At 44.2% G+C, this 21,639-nt stretch overlaps 1 protein-coding gene across 1 annotated transcript in view; it reads right to left on the bottom strand.

Moving 5' to 3' along the window:
* The window catches only part of LOC117349761 (vomeronasal type-2 receptor 26-like), a 52,189-nt gene extending 30,827 nt beyond the window's left edge, over nucleotides 1-21,362 (bottom strand). The window contains exons 1-3 of the mRNA XM_033923352.1: nucleotides 21,340-21,362; nucleotides 12,530-12,821; nucleotides 3,896-4,702 (exon numbers count right to left, since the gene is read on the bottom strand). Of these exons, the coding sequence (XP_033779243.1) occupies nucleotides 3,896-4,702; nucleotides 12,530-12,821; nucleotides 21,340-21,362 (1,122 nt within the window). The remainder of the gene's footprint in view (nucleotides 1-3,895; nucleotides 4,703-12,529; nucleotides 12,822-21,339) is intronic.
* Between the last annotated feature and the right edge of the window lie 277 nt (nucleotides 21,363-21,639).

Genomic DNA, 21,639 nt, shown 5'->3' with positions numbered 1-21,639 from the left:
GATACCACGCTGAGCCCTGACGTTAGGGCACCGCCCCCGCAGCCCCAGACGACCAGCTCTCCCAGGGGCGGGGAAACCCCGGATTCAATGGTTTTCTCCTCTCCAGAGGCAAGGAAGGATTTACTGGAGAGCTTGGAGGTTGGGGCCCACTTTTCCAGGGCCCCCATGGAGATGTCTGGGGGAACACCATCTCAATCTGAGGGGGAAGGACAGAAGACTCCCCTCGAAGGACTTCAGGACGGTGAGCAATTTACACTTACACAAACTCCAATTGTACTGATTAAACCTGCAGTAGTGACTTTAGACTCTATTTGGGACTTAATGGCTGGTTTTGTTAAAAATATTACTCCTACATTTCAACAAATTGAAGAGAAAATTAAGGAACATGATAAGGAACTTAAGAGAAGAAACAAATACTTCTAATTCATCAATTCAAAAAATAGAAAAAGAAATTGAATCATCGAAACAAATTCAAGAGATCTTAGTTAAAGACAATATTAACCTAAGGAAGAAGATTGAAATGCTTGAGAATAACTCACGTAGCAATAATTTAAGGTTAATTAATTTTCCAAGACTCGAGTTAGTAACACCTAGAGATATGCTTAAGAGATATCTAATGGAAAATTTAGAGATATCCGAGGACTCATTACCACCATTTTCAAGGGTTTATTACTTGCCTGATAAAGAACAAAATCAACAACCAAAAGTAAAATCTTCAGATCAAGAACCTTTAAATATTTCACAGGTTTTAGAAACATCTGAGAAGGATTTAGCATCACCAGCCACTATGATTATCACCTTAGCTTTGCCAATTGACAAAACATGGTTGTTAAAACTTTACTTTAAAAATAGACAAAAAAGCTTTCTTGGTTATAAAATATTAATGTTCCCAGATCTGGCACGGGAGACGCAAAGGCGCCGCCGTGAATTTCTTCTTTTGAAACCTGGGGTTTTATCTTTGGGGGCAACTTTTTATTTGAGACATCCGTGTAAGTGTATTGTATATTATCGTACGTTTAAATATGTGTTTTTTGAACCATCACAACTGACTAACTTCGTGGCTATGTCTCGTCTGAATGTTAACAATCTTTGAGCCCTATAATTTAGATATTGTGACCCCTATCTCAATGCTATAGCTCTCAGTTTTCTGTTATTATTACTGTTCTTTTTTTTTTTTTTCTTCGCCAAGTTTCTTTAATTCTTGGATCTTAATTTGTGGACTTGAGCATAAATAGTATAATTGTTAACTTAGGAATTATATTACTATTGTATTTGATATCCATTCTATTCTTGCTTTCTGTACAAGTGTAATACTTGAAATTTAAGTTGAAAATAATAAAAATATAATATAAAAAAAACAAAAACAAATTAATTTGGGGCCAAATTGACTTCCAGAATGCATTTATGCAAGGACAGAAAAAAATTAAATGATCTAAAGTCCCTGCTTCTTGTTTACAATGCCAACATCTATTAGACCTAGAATTATCTACTTTCTGTAAGCGAACTGGGGTCCAAAACACTCTATGCAACAAAAACAACCATGTTTGTCTCATAAATGCCGACATTGTTGATTTTATTCTCCAAGACCAAATTCGTGGCCATTGAGATGCCGAAATTTGGTGCTTAATCTCAATGCTCCAAATATCCCTCAACCCAGTTTTCTTTTTTTTATTCACATATTCGCTTAATAATTTATACCACTGTGTGGCTTGGTGACCCAAGAAATCCGCCTGAAAGCAAAGGAATTCTAAACTATATTGATTATTAAGAGTCTTCCATTCAGGGAACCCCTCCTGAATAGCCTGCTTCAATTGCAACATCTGGTAAATGTTAATGCCTATACCTGCAAACAAAGATAAGATAACACAAAAGGTTTTTACTTGGTTAGGTATGGGAGTACCAGGACTGAAATATAATTCACCAATGAACCAAATATTCAATACCAGTATCTGGTAATAAATCCACAAGGAATATAGAGGACATGGCTTCAGATGCTTTGAAATTATTGACCATTGTAGATTGAAAATTGCCCAGAATGTACTTTGGTCACTAAGTTATATTTTCAAAGACATGAAACAAGAATAAATATTTTACTAAATCAGGCCAAAAGCAATATTAAAGTACAGGATATCTAATATAATAAAATGGTAAGCCGCGCATGCGCACTTCCTAAGCATGCGTCCATTTTCTGTGAGCTGTAGCTAGGAAGTGCGCATGTGCGGCTCACCCCCTGCCCTCTCCGTTGCCTCCCGCCTCCAGCGGCGTGACAGTTTTCAAAGAGGCGCAGGATTCTTTCAACGCGGAACCACCAGCCGTTAAAGCTCCTGGCGTTGACTCCCGACGGTGGAGGAGATGCAAGGTAGAAGAAGATTTCCGCCGCCCCCCCCTTCCCTTACCGCGGCCCCGACTGACAATTTAAGCAGCGTGTCCAGCAGTCTTCACACGCTGCTTCGGGCCCTTCTACTGCCCTGATTTGCTCCGGACGTGCCAGAGTAAATCAGGCCAATAGAAGGACCCGAAGCAGCATGTGAAGACTGCTGGACACCTGCTTGAATCGCCATGTGTAGTCAGACCCTCGGGAAGGGAAGGGAAGGGAAGGGAAGGGGGGAGGAGTGGGCGGCAAAGGACTTGGGCCCGCGTTTGTAGTAGCGACTGTGGGAAGGGAAAGGGGGTAGAGGAAACAATAATACTGCTGCACAGGGAACTGGTGTGGGGGGAGGGAAATGGAAAGGGGAGGGAATGCTGCTTTGGACAGACAGACAGAGGGAGGAAGGGAGACAGAAAGACACAGGGGCAGGTGCACAGGGAACTGGTATGGGGGGAGGGAAATGGAGGGGGAGGGAATGCTGCTTTGGACACACAGACAGAAGGAGGAAGGGAGACAGAAAGACAAGAAGAAAGACACAGGGGCAGGTGCACAGGGAACTGGTGTGGGGGGAGGGAAATGGAGGGGAAAGGAATGCTGCTTTGGACACACAGACAGAGGGAGGAAGGGAGACAGAAAGACAAGAAGAAAGACACAGGGGCAGGTGCACAGGGAACTGGTATAGGGGGAGGGAAAGGTGCTGCTGGACAGGGGGGAGGTAAAACAAAGGGAGAAGGGCTGCTGCTGCATAAGGAGTGCTGTGAAGGGATGGTGGTGGACACAGGGGAGGTAAAAGGAAGGGAGAATGGACAGGGGGAGCAGGCAAGGGGTGGTGATGGATAGCCAAGGAAAAAGAAAGACAGAAAGAAAGAAAGCGGCTAAGGAGAGAGATAGAGAAAAAGAAATAAAGAGAGACACACACACATATATTCTAGCACCCGTTAATGTAACGGGCTATAAGACTAGTATACATATATAAAGATATAGCGGCACTAGAAAAGGTTCAAAGAAGAGCGACCAAGATGATAAAGGGGATGGAACTCCTCTCCTCTCCTCTATGAGGAAAGACTAAAAAGGTTAGGGTACTTCAGCTGGGAGCAGAGACACTTCAGCTGGGAGATATGATTGAAATCTAGAAAATCCTGAGTGGAGTAGAACTGGTAGAAGTAGACAGATTTTTCACTCCATCAAAAATTGCAAAGTTACAGGGAAATATTTTTAAAACTAATAGGAGGAAATATTTTTTCACTCAGAGAATAGTTAAGCTCTGGAATGCATTGCCAGATATTGTGGTAAAAGCGGATAGCATAGCTGGTTTTAAGAAAGGTTTGGACAATTTCCTGGAGGAAGAGTCCATAGTCTGTTATTGAGAAAGACATGGGGGAAGCCTCTGCTTGCCCTGGATCAGTAGCATGGAATATAGCTACTCTTTGGGTTTTGGCCAGGTACTAGGGACCTGAATTGGCCATCGTGAGAAAAGGCAACAGGGGTTGATGGACCATTGGTCTGACCCAGTAAGGTTAGTCTTACCTGCCATGGCTGGAATTCCAGAGTTTGGTCTTTCCCAGTTTGAGTCTTGGCTGTGTACATGTTATGCAAAGCATGAGCCAAGATTTGGACTGAGATGTAGAGACTATAAGTGAAATGAAAATTATCCACATCAAACTTCGAATGGGAGAGATTAGACAGCATATGTCCTGAGCATTTGAATAAGTCGGACTGTGGATCACAGTTGAATGCATGCATCCAGAGATCCTGCAGGAAAAAAGGTTCTGGGAATGTGGATGGGTGGATACTGTAAAGGAACTCCTTAAATCCTGGGATCTCTCCTTTAGCAATGTTGAATGCTAGAGAACGATTGAGTGTGATACAAGCTGTATTTATGTTTTTGGCATTTATGTTTGCAAGAGAAGAGGAGGCAGCAGAAATGATCCAAACTTTATTAACAATTTTACGCCAGTCTGGGAATACGCAGAGTTCTGTTGCCAAGAAACTGTCACTGCTGTAGAGAATAACCACACTGGCCAAAGAATTCTTAACCATATTAATAATCTGTTTAAGTCTTTCTAATTCTTCGGATGACATAATCATGATTCCAGGTACCATTTCCATAAAAGCGACACAGTTGCCAGCCCTGGTAATCTCCCTCTTCAGTTCTTCAGCATCTTTCTGATCATCCTCATCATTTGAAGTGAGAATCCCCACCCAGTTCCATCTGAAGAAGTTCAAAAACTGAATCAAACCCTGATTCTGAGAATGAACATTTGGCACAGTACGATAAAATAATGGAAACTCAATTCGGTTATTGAATCTCTGATCCGTCATTCCATAACTGATCTGTGATTTGAACAAAACATGAACAAAGATGTTATCATTCTTTCATTCTTCTCTGCACACAACATTTCTGCGGATCCAAGCAAGAATATTAATGAAGAAGTCACAGGTGCCTACTCCCACCCCTACTTTTCCAAAGACCAGGTAAATAGTCTCGGAATCCTACTTGATTCCAGTCTATCACTCAGAAATCAAGTCTCCCAAGTAGTATCTACTTGGCTTTCATTGCTGCCTGGATGTCCTACTGTCATCTGAAATAAAACAAGTTCAAGACTGAACTGCTTCTCTTTCCTCCTAAACCCTTTGCTCCTTCTCCTTCTTTCTGCATCTCGATAAATAATACTGTCATTGTTCCAGGCTCCTCTGCTTGCAACTTTGGTGTTGTCTTCGATTCCATCTTCTCATTTTCTACGCACATCCATCACCAAAATTCACCCCTTTCTCTCTGAGCACATTACCCGGACTCTTGTTCACACTCTCATAACTTCACGCTTAGATTACTGCAATCTACTTCTAACTGGTCTCCTGCAGTGCCACCTCTCCTCCCTCCAATCTGTGCAAAACTCTTCCGCATGACTCATCTTCTACCAATCTTCGCTACACTCGTGTCACCCCTCTCCTTAAATCACTTCACTGGATCCCTATCCACCTTCACATACAGTTCAAGCTCCTATTGCTGACCTACAAGTGTGTTTATTCTGCTGCCCCTCAATATCTCTCCTCTCTTCTCTCTCATATATCTCCCAGAGAACTCTGTTCCTAAGATTAGTTACTTTTAGCTTTACCCTTTTCCTCCAATGCCAATTCCAGACTTTGTTCCTTTCATCTAGCTGCCCCCTATGCCTAGAATAAATTACCCAAGTTTGTTTTTAAAACCCCTTCCTTTACCTTGTTTAAAGTAGACTGAAAACCCACCTTTTTGATAAAGCCTTCAATCCATAACCCTACTCCCCACTGCCCTCCAACCCAGCCAGTAGATTAACCGTTCCCCTTAACTGTATCCATGACATCCTGTTTGTTTGTCTTGTGTGTTTAGATTGTAAGCTCTTGTGAGCAGGAACTGTCTATACAGTATTGTGTATGTCTGGTAGTGCTATAGAAATAATTCATAGTAGTAGTACCGACAACAATTAAAGGAAATACTAAGGTATTTTTCTGAGACAGATTTTGCAACATGGATTTTTATTTATTCAATTTTCTATGCCATTCTCCCCAGGGAGCTCAGAATGGTTTACATTAATTTATTCAGGTACTCAAGTATTTAACCCTATCGGCTCACAATCTATCTAATGTACCTGGGGCAATGGAAGATTGACTTACCCAGAGTCACAAGGAGCTGCAGTGGGAATTCAACTCACAACCTCAGAGTGCTCAAGCAGTTGCTCTAACCCAGGGGTGGGCAAACTTTTTGACCCGTGGGCCACAATGGGTTCTCAAATTTGACAGAGGGGCTGGGCGATGGGGGATGGGGGCGCACGGCAGGGGAGTCTGATGCTGCAGGAAGAAACAACACTCCCGTGGCTGCCAGCTGCAGAATCCTCACAAATTTTCTTTTTGCGCATTATGCCTCCCTCCTATATTGTTGGTGCCCCTTCCTATGTCCTCAGTGCCCCAGTGCTTCCTTCCTATGTCCATGGTGCCCTAGTGCCTCCTTCCTATGTCCCCAGTGCCTCTTTCCTATGTCCTAAGTGCCCCAATGCCTCCTTCCTATGCCCCCAGTGCCTCCTTCATATGCCCATGATGCCCCAGTGCCTACTTCCTATGCCCCCAGTGCCTCCTTTCTATGTCCTTAGTGCCCCTTCCTATGTCCTTAGTGCCCCAGTGCCTCCTTCCTATGTCCCCAGTGCCTCTTTCCTATGTCCTAAGTGCCCCAATGCCTCCTTCCTATGCCCCCAGTGCCTCCTTCATATGTCCATGATGCTCCAGTGCCTACTTTCTATGCCCCCAGTGCCTCCTTCATATGTCCATGATGCCACAGTGCCTACTTCCTATGCCCCCAGTGCCTCCTTTCTATGTCCTTAGTGCCCCTTCCTATGTCCTTAGTGCCCCAGTGCCTCCTTCCTATGTCCCTATTGCCCCTTCCTATGTCCTTAGTGCCCCAGTGCCTACTTCCTATGCCCCCAGTGCCTCCTTCATATGTCCATAATGCCCCAGTGCCTACTTCCTATGCCCCCAGTGCCTCCTTTCTATGTCCTTAGTGCCCCTTCCTATGTCCTTAGTGCCCCAATGCCTCCTTCCTATGCCCCAAGTGCCTCCTTCCTATGTCCTTAGTGCCTCCAGTGCCTTCTTCCTATGTCCTTAGTGCCCTTAGTACCTCCTTCCTATGTCCTTGGTGCCCCTTCCTATATCCTTAGTGCCCCGGTGAACTCTTTACTATGACCCCAGTGCCTCCTTCCTATGTCCTTAGTGTCCTTTCCTATGTCTGCAGTACCCCAGTGCCTCCTTCCTATGTCCTTAGTGCCCCCTTCCTCCCTACCCCCCAAGCCGACCTACACCAGCTGCATTAAATTACTTCCCACCATCCCCCAAAGCCGCAGCGAAGCCTGACTTCCCCAAGCCAACCCGCTGCCGATGATCCGCCCATATGTCCGTCCGCTCGCTCCCCACCCATCTGTCCGTCCGCTCCCCACTGCCGCTCACCCACTATATTTACTTACAGCCCCGCTGGTGCCGCAACAAAGGGAAGGGCCAGCTGCATACCCACAAGCCTTCTCCTGACGCCAATTCTAACGTAGGAGAGAAGGTCTGTGCCAGCCAATCTCGGATCTTCTCTACAATATCAGAATTGATGGCGGGAGAAGGCTTGTGGGTACGCTTCTGCTCTTTCCTTTCCCTTCATTGTGGCACCAACAGGGCTGTAAGTAAATATAGCAGGTGAGTGGCAGCAGTGAATGGACGGACAGGCGGCCCGTGTACCGCGCGTTTAGAAACCCTGCCTTATGCTGCAGACAAGGGCAAACTACAGCTGCCTCTGATGCCGCGGGACGGGTTAAAAAGCTAAATGGGCCGGATTTGCCCACGGGCCTAGTTTGCCCATGTCTGCTCTAACCACTAAGCTACTCCTCTCCATTATATATTAGCTTGTTTGCAAACAACTTTTGTCAACTACCTATTGAAAAATCTTGAATATTGCGACTCTGTCTCCCTAGCATTAACTGCTGCTTATCGGCTGCCTATATGGAAATGCTACATCTTTAAGGGGCTGGTACTGGCCTTTAAAACCTTCCAAAATATGATTCCAGACGACATATTCAATAAACTACCAATCTATGCCCCAACCAGTTCCTTATGGTCAGAAGAAGAGAGACCGTTGTGCATATCCCCAGGTCGATCCCTTCTTTTAGAGAGTTCACGCAGACAAGTTTTTGCACACTTCTTACCCAAATTTTGGAATCAAATTCTATCTTCCATTACATCACTGGACGGACTCATGCACTTCATAAAAGCTGTAAAAACGTATCTTTTTACATTCTGATAGGCCATATAATTACCTTGGACTCTGGACTATCAATGATACTCTTTCTCTGTGTAAATTAACTCTAATGATTGACTGGTGTGAAATATGAACATTTGTTCTATCCAGTTGGTGACGCTTATTCTGTATGTGATAAATGTGTACAGTGATACCTCAGAATTTGAACACCCCAGAACTCGAACACTTTGGAATCCAAACTTTTTTTTTTAGTAAATATTGTCTCAGAATCCAAACGCTGCTTTGAAATCCAAACACGCGTTGCTCAGCTAAAAGCTTCCCCTCTAACGCAGCTTTCTGTTTCTGCCTGGGAGGAAAGCTTTTGGTTGCAGTTCCTATATGCTCTGATCTTGCTGCCTCTGCCACATGGAACTGATCTTGCTGCTTTTTCTAGGGGGACCCGATCTTTCTGTGTCAGCCAGATGGGCCTGATCTTGCTGTTTCAGCCACAGGGGACTTGATAAGAACATAAGAACATAAGCAGTGCCTCTGCCGGTCAGACCATAGGTCCATCCTGCCCAGCAGTCCGCTCCCGCGGCGGCCCAAACAGGTCACGACCTGTCTGAATCACTAGAAGGGGCTCCCTTGCCACCTTGGTATCTTGTTTAAGCCTGCCTTCCTATCGAAGTCCTAGCCCTCCAGTCTTGCACATGCACGACCTGGTTGGTTTATACTCATTACCTGGTTAACATTCTATACTTGTGTTACATCCCAGCTCCTCCCTCAGTATCCCACGATCCCTTTATCCGTCAGGAATCTGTTCAATCCCTGTTTGAATCCTTGGACTGTACTCTGCTTGATCACTTCCTCTGGTAGTGCATTCCAAGTGTCCACGACCCTCTGGGTGAAAAAAAACTTCCTTGCATTTGTTTTGAACCTATCTCCCTTCAGTTTCTCAGAATGCCCCCTTGTATTTGCTGTCCCCTTTAGTCTGAAGAATCTGTCCCTATCCACCCTCTCTATGCCCCTCATGATCTTTAAGGTCTCTATCATATCTCCCCTGAGCCTCCTTTTCTCCAGAGAGAAGAGCCCCAGCCTTTCCAGCCTCTCGGCGTATGAGCAGTGTTCCAGCCCTCTTACCATTCTCGTTGCTCTCCTTTGGACTCTCTCAAGTACCGCCATGTCCTTCTTGAGGTGTGGCGACCAATACTGAACGCAGTATTCCAGATGCGGATGCACCATCGCTCGATACAATGGCATGATGACTTCCCGTGTTCTGGTTGTTATGCCCTTCTTTATGATGCCCAGCATCCTGTTGGCTTTTATCGAGGCTGCTGCGCACTGTGCAGATGGCTTCAGTGATGCATCCACCAACACACCCAAGTCTCTCTCGAGTCTGCTGTCTCCCAACAATACCCCCCCCCCAATTTGTAGCTGAACAACGGGTTCTTTTTCCCTATATGCATGACCTTGCATTTGTCCACGTTGAAGCGCATTTGCCATTTGTTTGCCCAGTCTTCCAGCTTGTCCAGGTCCCTTTGCAGGTCCTCACACTCCTCCCTGGTCCTAACTCTGCCGCACAGTTTGGTATCGTCTGCGAATTTTATAACCTCACACTTTGCCTCCTTTTCCAGGTCATTTATGAATATGTTAAAAAGCAACGGCCCCAGCACCGATCCCTGTGGCACACCACTCGTGACTCCCCGCCAGTCAGAAAATTGACCCTTTACTCCAACCCTCTGCAGTCTACCCGACAACCAGTGCTTGATCCATCTGTGCACATCCCCTCCCACCCCGTGGTTCCACAGCTTCTTAAGTAGCCTTTCATGTGGCACCTTGTCGAAAGCCTTCTGAAAATCGAGGTAAATGATGTCTATGGGCTCCCCATTGTCCACCCGACTGCTTATTCCCTCAAAGAAGTACAGAAGGTTCGTTAGGCACGACCTTCCCTTGCAGAATCCATGCTGGCTTGTTCTCAGTAGGCCATTCCTCTCGATGCCTCTGCCAAGGGGGACCTGATCTTGCTGTTTCTGCAACTGAGCCAATCTTGCTACCTCTGCGAAGAGGACCTGATCTTGCTGTTTCTGCTACGTGGATCCGATCTTGTTCGTGCACAGCCCTCAGGCCACCTATATTAGCCATGTGTCCAGCGGAAAATAAAAGCAAGAGGAAATCTGTTAAAGCTACAATTGAAGTTAGAGCTTATTGCTAAGCATGAAAGCAGTAGCCCAAGAAATTTCTTCAGGGGAGGAAGAGGGAGACGCAGGTACCATACACACAGCTGAAATCAAGGATCCGCTCAACATGTAATCAAAAACATAGGCAGTCGTAGAGAAGTGGCACCCCAATAAAGCCCTTGTTAACAGGTGTGTTAACTTATTCAATGATAATATCATTGAACATTTTAGAAAAGTTCAAAAAGGTCATCATGAAACCACTTTGGAACGTTAGTTTGCAAAAGACACCACCAGAATACAGACACCAGAACCATCTGAACCATCTGATGCCAATACAGAAGATGATACCAAGCCCTCTACAAGTGGTACCTTGGCAAAGAGCCTAACAAGGAGCATAATAGAGACACCAGAACCATCTGAGCCACCTGATGCCAACACAGAAGGTGATCCCAAGCCCTCTACAAGTGGTACATTGTCAAAGAGCCTAAAAGGAGCAGAATGAAGACACCTGCCTGGTAACACATGCTTTCACATTCTATCTCCACCTGAACCACCAGAGGCTAATCTGGAAAGTGACTTGCCTTTCTAACAATAATCTACCTCATGTTCTAGGTTCCACATCATGATTGGTAATCATGGGTTACTTTAAATTACTGTACTGAACATTACTCTACTGTACTGTATTACAGTATCATTGGTTAATACCGTATCTAAGAGTGTTATGAATAAATAATTACAAAATAAGCTGGACTTATTTCACAGAGTCTTCGGTGTTGCCAGTTTTGTCCACTGCTTCCTATAGTTTTAAATGCTACAGAGCTGAAACTAGACGATGGCCAACGTTTCATGATAAGATAATCATTTCTTCAGGGCTCTGGAAATGTGAGAACAGTAGTTGTCCCGTGTTCAGTTCTCTAGTTTCAGCGCTGTAGTGTCTAAAACAATAAGAAACAGCGGATAAGACCGGCAACATAGAAGCCTTTGAAAAATAAGTAAAGTTTGCTTGCTTTTCTTGCTTTTCACAGACTGGTTTCTTTACATTACTGTACTGAAAATTACTCTACTGTACTGTATTATCATTGGTTAATATCTGAGAGTGTTATGAATAAAAAATTATAAAATAAAACTAGAGTGTTTACTGTTAAATTTGTTTGAAAATCTGAGTTTGTGGGCCAAGGAAGAGATTACTGCAGTTTCTATTGTTTTCAATGGTAAAAATTGTCTTCGAAATCGAATTGAGTTCTGGAACAGATTAAGTTCAGATTTCAAGGTACCACTGTATTTGTATTATCCTTCTGCTTTCGTTTACTGTGTATATTATCTTGTAACACATTCAGGGCTCCTTTGGGAGAATTTGCTAAAAAACTGAATATATAAAAATTTTGGAACTGAACCTCCTCCAGAACCACAGTACTGCTGAGCATGCACAAGAAATCCTGACAATAACTAGAGAAAAGCCACTAATTTCTACATTAATGAAGCAGCTCACGAGAACAGGTGCAGGTCAAGAATTGGCTGGCAAGGCTTCGGCACCCCCCCTAGCAAAAGTATCTTTAGCGCCCGTGCACAATTGGAAGTTTAGGGGAGAGGGCCAGCAAAGCCATTGGCTGCATGCAGGTGAACTGCAGACCCATGACTGTTCCAGCACCCTGAGCTCCCATCACTGGGGGGAGAGAAAGAAGAGGTGCCAGTTTTCCGACTAAGACAGCATCCTGGGCGTGCCATCGCCCACCCTCCTTACTATGCCACAAGAAGTATGACTTCAAAGATGACTCAAAAATACGGAAATATTGTAAGGTAGTTCAATGTAAGACAACAAGCATCAATTAATTTCCTAGAGAATGTTGCAGCTATTTCTCCATATATACAATGGGGTAAAAGGACCTACCCTGCCCACCCTGAATTTAAAGGAGCCAGATACTGTGTTTATGGGGAAAATTATCAGCAAATCCGTTCCATATTCTTTTGATGCTACTTGGATGAACAGACCAGATAGTCTTTTTCTGCTGTCATGTTCTTTGTTTCATTCTTAGCAAACTTCAATTTAGTATTCACCACAAAATGTGTCCTGTAAGAGCTCTAGGGGGATTTTAATCATTCTAAGCCAAGATGGTAAATCTCTGCAACTATCACAGTTTCTGCAAATTATCTGACCAAAAATTACCTGCATTAATGCAGGACTGAAAAACACAGACAGCACAAAGCAGACACAGATACAGCAAACTCCAGAGGTTCTTGTACCTGTGGGTATCTATAGACGCTTGTAAGTTTGGATATTGCATCTGAAGTCTCTGAAGAAAAGCTTCCAATGACACCAGCCAGCTGGCCCTGCTGGTGACAACTGTATCCAGCAATAGTGTCCTCTTGCCCTGATAAGATAATCACAGCTCCACACAGAGAAATAATTCCCACAGTGCACGAGTCAGTTATATGGAAGCCCAGGGTGATGTTGGGTAATATCTCAGGATTTTGGTTGATCTCCTCAACGGCATAATAAAAAGCAAAGAGATGTCGATAGTATCGGAGATGATGTCTATGAGCAAAGATATTATATGTTTAATATACTGTATATTCAATGAATCCAAGTGAAGAAACTTGTTTCTACTCAAATTAATCAAAAATTGACAGAGACCAAAAAACTCATATGATATATATTATTTGTATATTCATTACAGACAGGCAAGGACTTCATACACTCAGACACTAATAAGTCCAACAAAGAGATCTATCTGACCTGTTGATTTAATGAATAAGCTAAGTATTTTCTTTTTGTTGAAGTTTCAATTGATATGCAGAATATTTTTTAAGTGAAGATTAAAGCAAATTTTGTTCAATCAAGACACAAGCACTTATTAGTGTCTGGGTGTATGAGGTCCTTCCCTATCTAGAAACAGAAACATAGAAACACGATGGCAGATAAAGGCCAAATGGTCCATCTAGTCTGCCCATATGCAGTAACCATTATCTCTTTTTCTCTCTGAGAGATCCCACATGCCTATCCCAGGCCCTCTTGAATTCAGACACAATCTCTGTTTCCAGCACCTCTTCCGGGAGACTGTTCCATGCATCTACCACCCTTTCTTTAAAAAAGTATTTCCTCAGATTACTCTGGAGCCTATCAACTCTTAACTTCATCCTATGCCAGGGTGCCCAATATGTTTAACTTCATCCTACACCAGGAGTGCCCAATAAGTCAATCGTTATCGACCGGTAGATGTTGCCGTCCTGATCTACCGGGCCGATCAGCCTTCTTCTACCCAACATCCCCCACCATCTCCCCAAGATCTCCTTCAGAAGCATCAGACCGACCAGTATTCCGCTCTCCGACCTCAATTCTGACGTCGGAGAGGAAGTTCTGGGCCAGCCAATTGCTGCCTGGTTGGCCCGAAACTTCCTCTCTGATGTCAGAATTGACATCGGGGAGAGGAATGCTGGTCAGCGCGATGCTTCTGCAGGGAGAGCTTGGAGTGGCGGTGGCTTGGAGGCCTGTTCCCCGATTGTGGCGGCGGTGGCAAATCTAGTGGCTTGGGGGAGGGCAGGGAGAAAGAAAGAAGGGGGACAGGGAAACAAAGAAAGTAGGAAGACAGAAAGAAAGGGGGCATGTAGAGAGAGAGAAAGAAGGAGGCAGGGAGAAAGAAAAAAAGTTAGGGGAGAGAATGGACTGGGGAAAGTAAAAGTTGGACTCATGGAAGGACAGAGATCTTGGCTGGGGAATGAAATGAGGTCTGGAGGAGACGAAGCATACAGGACGCTGAAAGAAGGGAAGAAATATTGGATGCACAGTTAGAAGGAAGTGCAACCAGAGACTCATGAAATCACCAGACAACAAAGGTAGGAAAATTGATTTTATTTTCAATTTAGTGATCAAAATGTATCAGTTTTAAGAATTTATATCTGCTGTCTATATTTTGCACTATGGCTCCCTTTTACTAAATCGCAATAGCGGTTTTTAGTGCAGGGAGACTATGAGCGTCGAGTGCAGCGCGGGGTATTCAGCGCAGCTCCCTGTGCCAAAAACTGCTATCCCGGAGGGGGTATATTTGTCTATTTTTGTATGATTGTTACTGAGGTGACATTGCATAGAGTCATCTGCCTTTACCTCTTTGATAAAACCCCGAAATATGATTGATAATTAACATTTTCTCTGCCTTTCAGTGTGCTTTATGGTTTTTTTTAAATTTTATTGTTGGTAGATCATTTTGACTTGGTCATTTTAAAAGTAGCTCGCAAGCCCAAAAATAGTGGACACCCCTGTCCTATGCCCTCCCATTGCAAAGTTTCCTTTCAATTGAATGACTCATTCACATTTATATTATGTAGGTATTTAAATGACTCTATCCTATCTCCCCTCTCCCAACTTTCCTCCAAAGTATACAGATTGAGATCTTTACGTCTGTTCCCATACGCCTTATCATGAAGACCACACACCATTTTAGTAGCCTTCCACTGGACCGACTCCATCCTTTTTATATCTTTTTGAAGGTGCGACCTCTAGAATTATACACAATATAATTAATGAGTCTTATACAGAGGCATCAATACCTCCTTTTTCCTACTGGCCAAACCTCTCCCTAAGCTTTGAGCTTTACCTGCTACAGCACGTGTCCCCTGATGAAGACATTTTCACCACACCGAAACTCGGATCCTAGTTGGGACTATAGCTAGGCACAAAAATATTTTCATGAATAAAGATTATCCCATTGGTTGAATAGACGCCTCCCTTGCCTTTTATTGGATTGTTACCTTGTAGAACACCATAACTTAAGAATACAGTATATCTCCTGTACATACATTTCTCCTCCTCTATGGCTGTCATAAGTGCTCATGACCAAACATATACACCTACAAGGGGCTATTGACAAGTTCTCAGCTCAACCAACAAAGTTGGGACAGTCTCCATTGAGGGTTATGCACTTAGGGGCAAATTCTGTAAAGGACGTCTAAATGTTAGGTATCGTTTAGATGTCCAGGAGAACAATGCTCAGCGTGATTCTCTTAAGCACAATAGAGAATCATGCTCATCATATTTAGGTATGTTTATATAGTTAGGCGTGTTGTATAGAATTGCCTTGTAGCATCGCATAGACATCTTCACAACATCTATAACATTATTGCATTTAAATGTTATGACATCATTAGAAAAGCAATTTTATGCTGTTTTTTTACATTAAAATTGTATGCAAAATGCAGCCCAATTTTACAGAAGCACCACTATTATATATTTTTTAATTTATCTTTTAATTATTTATATACAACTTATATCCTAAGTGGTTTTACATTTGGCTAATTTATCATTTTTCCATTCTGTCCTGGTGGGCTCAAGGGGATTAAGTGACTTGCCCAAGGTCACGAAGAGCAGTGAAGGGTTTGAACCCACAACTGCAGAGTAAAAAGAGTAACATAGTCAATGACTGCAGATAAAGACCTGAATGGTCCATCCAGTCTGCCCAACTCCATAAATTAATTTAATTGGTCTTCTTTCTTAGATATTTCTGGGCAAGAAACCCAGAGCCCTGCTCAGTAGTGGGCTTAAGTTCTACCTACTGGAGTCTCCAACAAAGCTCACTCCAGTCCATTTTAACCATCGAAGCCCTCCCAAGCCTGTTCTCATCTTAGCCTATAGCACTAACCACTGCACCGCACACACTCAGATATTAAACCACATGCTAATTCAAAAGCCAAGCTTATATCCTCTTGATTCATAAGCAGTCATTTCTCTAGGATAAATTTCAAACATGTACCTTCAACACTTGTTCAGTTCCTCTTTTGGCCTCTTTATTCCTCAATCAAAGCACAAGAAAAAAAAACCCCATATATATCTATGTTTTGGAGTAAAGAGGACTCCTCTTTGATAATAATGTAAAATTAAGTTTAATAAAACATTCTCAAGGAAAGCACATGACAAACTGTATTGCATACTAAATCTAATTCCCAAAGTTTAAGAAAATAAGAAGAGAAATCCTACTCTTAAATGCAAGTGGACATATTCAAATATGCATAATCTTGATATCATCAATATGTACCTAGATGGTAGATTATCACTAAAAAAATTGGAATATATCTAAGGGATATCTGACCATACTAGGGATTCGAATCCATGACCTGTAGTAGATAAATTCGTGCCTTTAATCACTGAGCCATGTGAGATTATATTAGGAAATTAAAGCCATTTCAGGGTAAAAATAAGTTTTCTTCTGGACCCTGGAAAGGGCAGAGTGCAAAGAAGCTGTTAAGATATTGGGGGGGGGGGGGGGGGGAGGAGTTTGAACCTCTGATCTGTGGAAGATAGAAGAAGTACCTTTAACCACTGAACCACAGTAGCTTCCCTTTAGGCAGAGGTTCCTGTTGGAAAAATTTGGAACAAAAAAAGTGGAAAATTGCTGAACAAAGTGTATAGTCCTTGATGGAGACTGCTCCAATTTTGTTAGTTGGGCTGAGAACTTTTCAGTTGCCCCTCGTATATATTCCTAGTATAGAAGTATTCCTTAGATGAGATTACATACCTACTTTTCTTTATAGAATTGCTCTAATAGAGGGGGTAGTTGTAAGAGTGTGTCAAGTTAAAGCATGTTAAAAGGAGCCTATGTTCAGCCTATCTTCATAAAAATCTAGAATAAGTGACTGAGATCTAGCCTAAAGTTAAGGTTTGGACATTTACACCAGCTCTATATGAGTATTCATAAAAGTGTATATTTGTACAAAGTATTTATTATGATTGTTATCATAATTTTTTATTATTCTTACTGACTTAAACACTTTACAGAAACCAAATGTGGAACAACATCCATCTAGCCCACCTGAAGAAGAAACCTAGGCAATTACTGTATTAGAAACTATTTTAAGAAACTATCTCCCACCAGTATTAAGCATGTCTATCCCAATAATATCCCCTTCAAAATACGTAAGCAGTATCTTAGGAAATTTAATATGGCAAACAGTGATTTTTGTTTAAATGTCATGTTCAGTTTATGGATTGGCATGTCGGATCTCTTCATGGAGGTAGATAGGGGTGGGTCTTTGGTGTGGGCAGACTGGATGGGCCGTGGCCCTTTTCTGCCGTCATTTTTCTATGTTTCTATGCTTCTATGTCTATCTCAGGTCACATTGAGACAAAAGCTTCCTAAAATTCTCCTAATGAAAAAAAAAGCATAAAATGTTACCCAGTGAGACACAAGTCAAGTCATAAAACCACTTACCTTAAACACGTATGATATGTAGAAAACTCTGTAAAAGAAGGTGCTGAACGAAGGATGGTCCTATCAGACATCTGGATTATCCCACCTAAGAGCAAGTCACCTCTCTTAAGATAGATTTCAGGTATATGCCATCCAGGAAAACAAATTGTCCTGAGTTTCTTGATTTGAGTGCCTGGATTTTCTACAGAAAGCAACAAAAAGACCTCACTCAAAATCAATAATACAACACACAGAACCATTCCACTTTAAGAAGACTGCAATCACAGTTTTATCATCTAATAGTCTTGAATGATATACCAGTTACAGGTATAGTGAGCAGAAAACTATAGAAGGCATCTTTTAAAAAAAAATTCTTAATCACAGACTGCTGTGAAACCAGGGATTCTTCTCCTAATCCAAATGGACATGCATTTCAAGCAACTGATATAAGTAGTCTCATCCTTTCTTCCTTGGCACTGCAATTACAGGGGACAAATAAGAACATTTAAAATAATATCACTTATGAAACATTTCACAGGTCTCTTGTGAACTGGAAATATAGTTGTTAATTCACATAATAATATGTTCCTTCAGCAAATTCATGAGAGACAATGTCAACTCTGTACATATTTTTGCCGTAACTGTTCTTCCCCAGTGATGAAGGACACTTTGACCTTGGGACTGGAAAAAACACTCTTAACCAACACTTCAGAACAAGAGATCATACAGGGTTGTATTATGGAGTTATTTTAGAGGGCTAATTTAAATAGATTAATATTTCTATTCTTTACATCTCCTTCCCTCTCATATACAATTATTTAGGTAGGAAGGTCATTCACATGGGCTACTGATTAAGATGGGTAATTTTACTGTTAACCCAGGTTCTCCTAGGACAAGCAGGATGAGTCAGCCAAATATGGGTGTTGTCCCAACAGCTCCCAATTTGCGGATAAGCTCTCCAATAGCTCAGAGAAATTTTTTTTTTTTTCTCTCTGAGCACGTGCAGTGCCCGGGCCCCACTGGGCATGCCCGAGCACTACCCATTTCCCCCTGCTTCCCCCTAATCCCCAGTCTTTAGTTTCCGCCCGTTCCCATCGGTCAGATTTTCTACAGCTCTCCATTACAACTTTCGACTCACCGTGAAGATGCCTGAATCATCTAAAGAAATGACTGGGATGCAGGAGAAGGATGAATATACTGGATCCTCATGAATTGTGCGCCCACTGATTGGATCCGGCGCTCGAGGTTACCGTGTTGCTTGCATTGTGCGCACATGTCACCATGTGCACGCAAGCTAAGGAAGAGGGCACTGAGAGACTTCATGAAGAGAAGTGAGGCCCGAGAATCTTCCTCCAGCAGCCATCCTCATCGGAATGCAGCAGCGGGGGATCCACAAGCTACAGCGGCAAGGAGCCCCCAGGATGCCCTGCTCAGCTAATCCCCCCGCCTGCACTCAGCCTGGTAGAGAAATATCTCCTGGAGTCCCTGCATTTTGCCGCATACAGCCAGCTTCTGCAGGGCAGCCGATAGAAGTCTCACCAGACCGAGAGATCTCTCCAGGAGTCACTGCATACTGCCGCGTAAAGCCAGTCTCTGTGGTCAGCAGATCGGGGTTTTCGCCCTCCAGATTGAGAGATCTCCCCCGGAGTTTTTGCATGCTGCCGCATAAAGCCAGCCTCTGCAATCAGCAGATTGGGGTTTTCGCCCTCCAGACTACATGCTGCCGCATACAGCCAGCCTCTGCAGGGAGCCGATCGGTGTACCCCCTCCAGCCCCAAAGGTAAGTCTTATCTGCTTGTTTTTGGGAAAACCTCTGATAATCTTTTGCAGCCCCGAGGGCTCTGCCCAACCCTCCTCCCAATCTGAATTTAAGGAGAAAGAAACTCTCATGCTTCTTTCCCTTGGAGGGGACCTGCAGACCTCTCCCACCAGCAGGAGACATGCTGCCCCAGAGTTCAGCTTGTAAAGGACATGCTGAAAAAAAAAAAACCAAAACCAACTCGATGCTTCTTTCCCTCTTGGGGTCTTGCAGAGTCTGCAGTTCACACCTCTCCCACCCCATCCCCCTCTCATGTCGGGATTGAGGAGTCTGCCTTTCACAGCATGGTGCTGATATCATCAATGATATGGCATGTCAGACCACGCCTCTCCAAAGGTGGGGGTTTGAAACTCCTCAGCCTAAAGAGCAGTTCACTGCACTTCAGATGCCTAGGCAGACAGTGCTTTTCCAGCCAGCATGAGGGACTCTGCTACTATTTATGATTTCTATAGCACTGAAAGGCATATGCAGCGCTGTACTGTTTAATATACATTAGGCAGTACAGCAGGAGAAGCCCACTCAAGAGGCATTATCACTCCTCTTTCTCTGCCTCCAGGCACAGTGGAAAACGCAGTCAGGAGCACTGGCACAGATGAAGGGGTGCATCCTGCCCCCTCTCTGCAGACTCTCCCCCCCTCTCAAGAAGGACAGAGAATGTCGGTGGGGTACATGGAGCCACCCAACCAGTCAAGTGGAGCAGCATATGAACCTGCGAACCACCAAGGGTGGGACCAGCAGCAACAGTTAATCCTCCTGCTGACCCACTCCTCTCTCAGCAGGCAACACTCCCCACAATGCCCCCTTTAGAGGGAGCCACGCACAACAACATGGCGCGGCATGCCATGCCATGCGCGCCATGGCGCGGCATGCCATGCACCCAAGCAACGGAGGAACAAGCAGCACACCAGCCTCCAGCCACGCCCCGAGTCACCACCCACAAAAATAAATAAATAAATAATTAACCAAAAAAAAAAAAGAAAAGAAAACCCACAAACAAGGACTCACCCCAAGTCCCTCCAGAAACTCACAGCCTTTCTCAAGATCCATGTGGGTGGACAACAATTACCCAAGACAGAGTATTACAAGGCCTGAACTACCAGTACCAGTACTTCACGCAGGCAGTGGCGATTCCAGTCCACAAGAACCTCCTGGACTGCAGAGACAAGATTTGGCTGACTCCCTCTTCAGGGCAACCAGAATCAAGGAGACTGGGATTGAAGTACCAGATCTTTCCAGCCCAGAGATTCGACAACCCGCAGCAGCCATACATGGACATTGCGGTAGCCTTGGCGCTTAAGAGAAACAGGGCAGCACGACCCCTCCCTCCAACGCCCCATCAGGGAAGGACCTGAAAAACCCTGGATTCCACGGGGAAAAAGACCTTCGAGGGCGCAATGCTGAGCGCACGAATTGCTGCGCTCCAGTTCCAGATACGGCTTTATCAGGAGGCCAGTGGGAGAAAATAAATAAATAAAATAAAATAGGGACTCCAGCTCACTACCGAGCCAGTCCACACTGGCAGCAGTCTGTACCCCAGCGCTCGCAACAGTAACATAACTGCTACGCAAACAAGCACCGCCCGAGGGGCAGGGGCATCCAAGGGCAGCCCTCTACCCAAAACAAAAACAGAACCTTGACCACCCTCCGGCCTATCAGGATCAGATTGTCTGCGAAGGCTTGGCCCAGGATCACCATCTACCAGTGGGCCCTCAGCATCATCAAGCAGGGATTCCGAATTCATCTCCACTCCCGCCCCCCCCTCCCCCCCCGAGTGGACGCGGCACCCTCCATCTGATGACCCAATATTCCTGCAGCAAGGAGAGGACCTGCTTCGGCAGAATCAATAGAGGCGGTGACGAACAGAGGAGATCACCAAGGGGTTTCTACTCCAGGAACCCCCACGTCCCCATGAACAAGGACAACGCTCGATCCTGGATCTCTGCAAGCTCAACAGGTGCATACACAAGGTCCAGAGGCACTCTCTGGGTACAGTCTTGGCCCTGTTACAGCCCGAGTATTGGCTAGTATCCCTGGACTTACATGATGCATACACTCACGTGCCCATGCCCACAGGAGGCATCGTCGCTTCTAAAGCCAAAACAGATGCCTCCAGTACAAGGTCCTACCCCTTGGACTCTAAACGGCTCCAAGAGCGTTCACAAAGTGTGTGGCAGTGGCACATCCTCGCCTTCAAGGGGTGTGCGTCCTATCTTATCTCGACAGCTGGCAGCCCCGACAACCAGCATAACCCTCCTCCAAGAACTGTATTAAAATGAGGTCATTAATATTAAAATAAGCACTATGATTGATGTCCTAACATCGCATAGGCATGTCTGCCATGCGCCTCTCTTGTCAGC

Source organism: Geotrypetes seraphini, chromosome 16, assembly GCF_902459505.1.
Source record: "Geotrypetes seraphini chromosome 16, aGeoSer1.1, whole genome shotgun sequence".
Taxonomy (NCBI): domain Eukaryota; kingdom Metazoa; phylum Chordata; class Amphibia; order Gymnophiona; family Dermophiidae; genus Geotrypetes; species Geotrypetes seraphini.
Note: the sequence above shows the minus strand (reverse complement) of the source record. Positions and strands in the feature narration are given on the sequence as shown.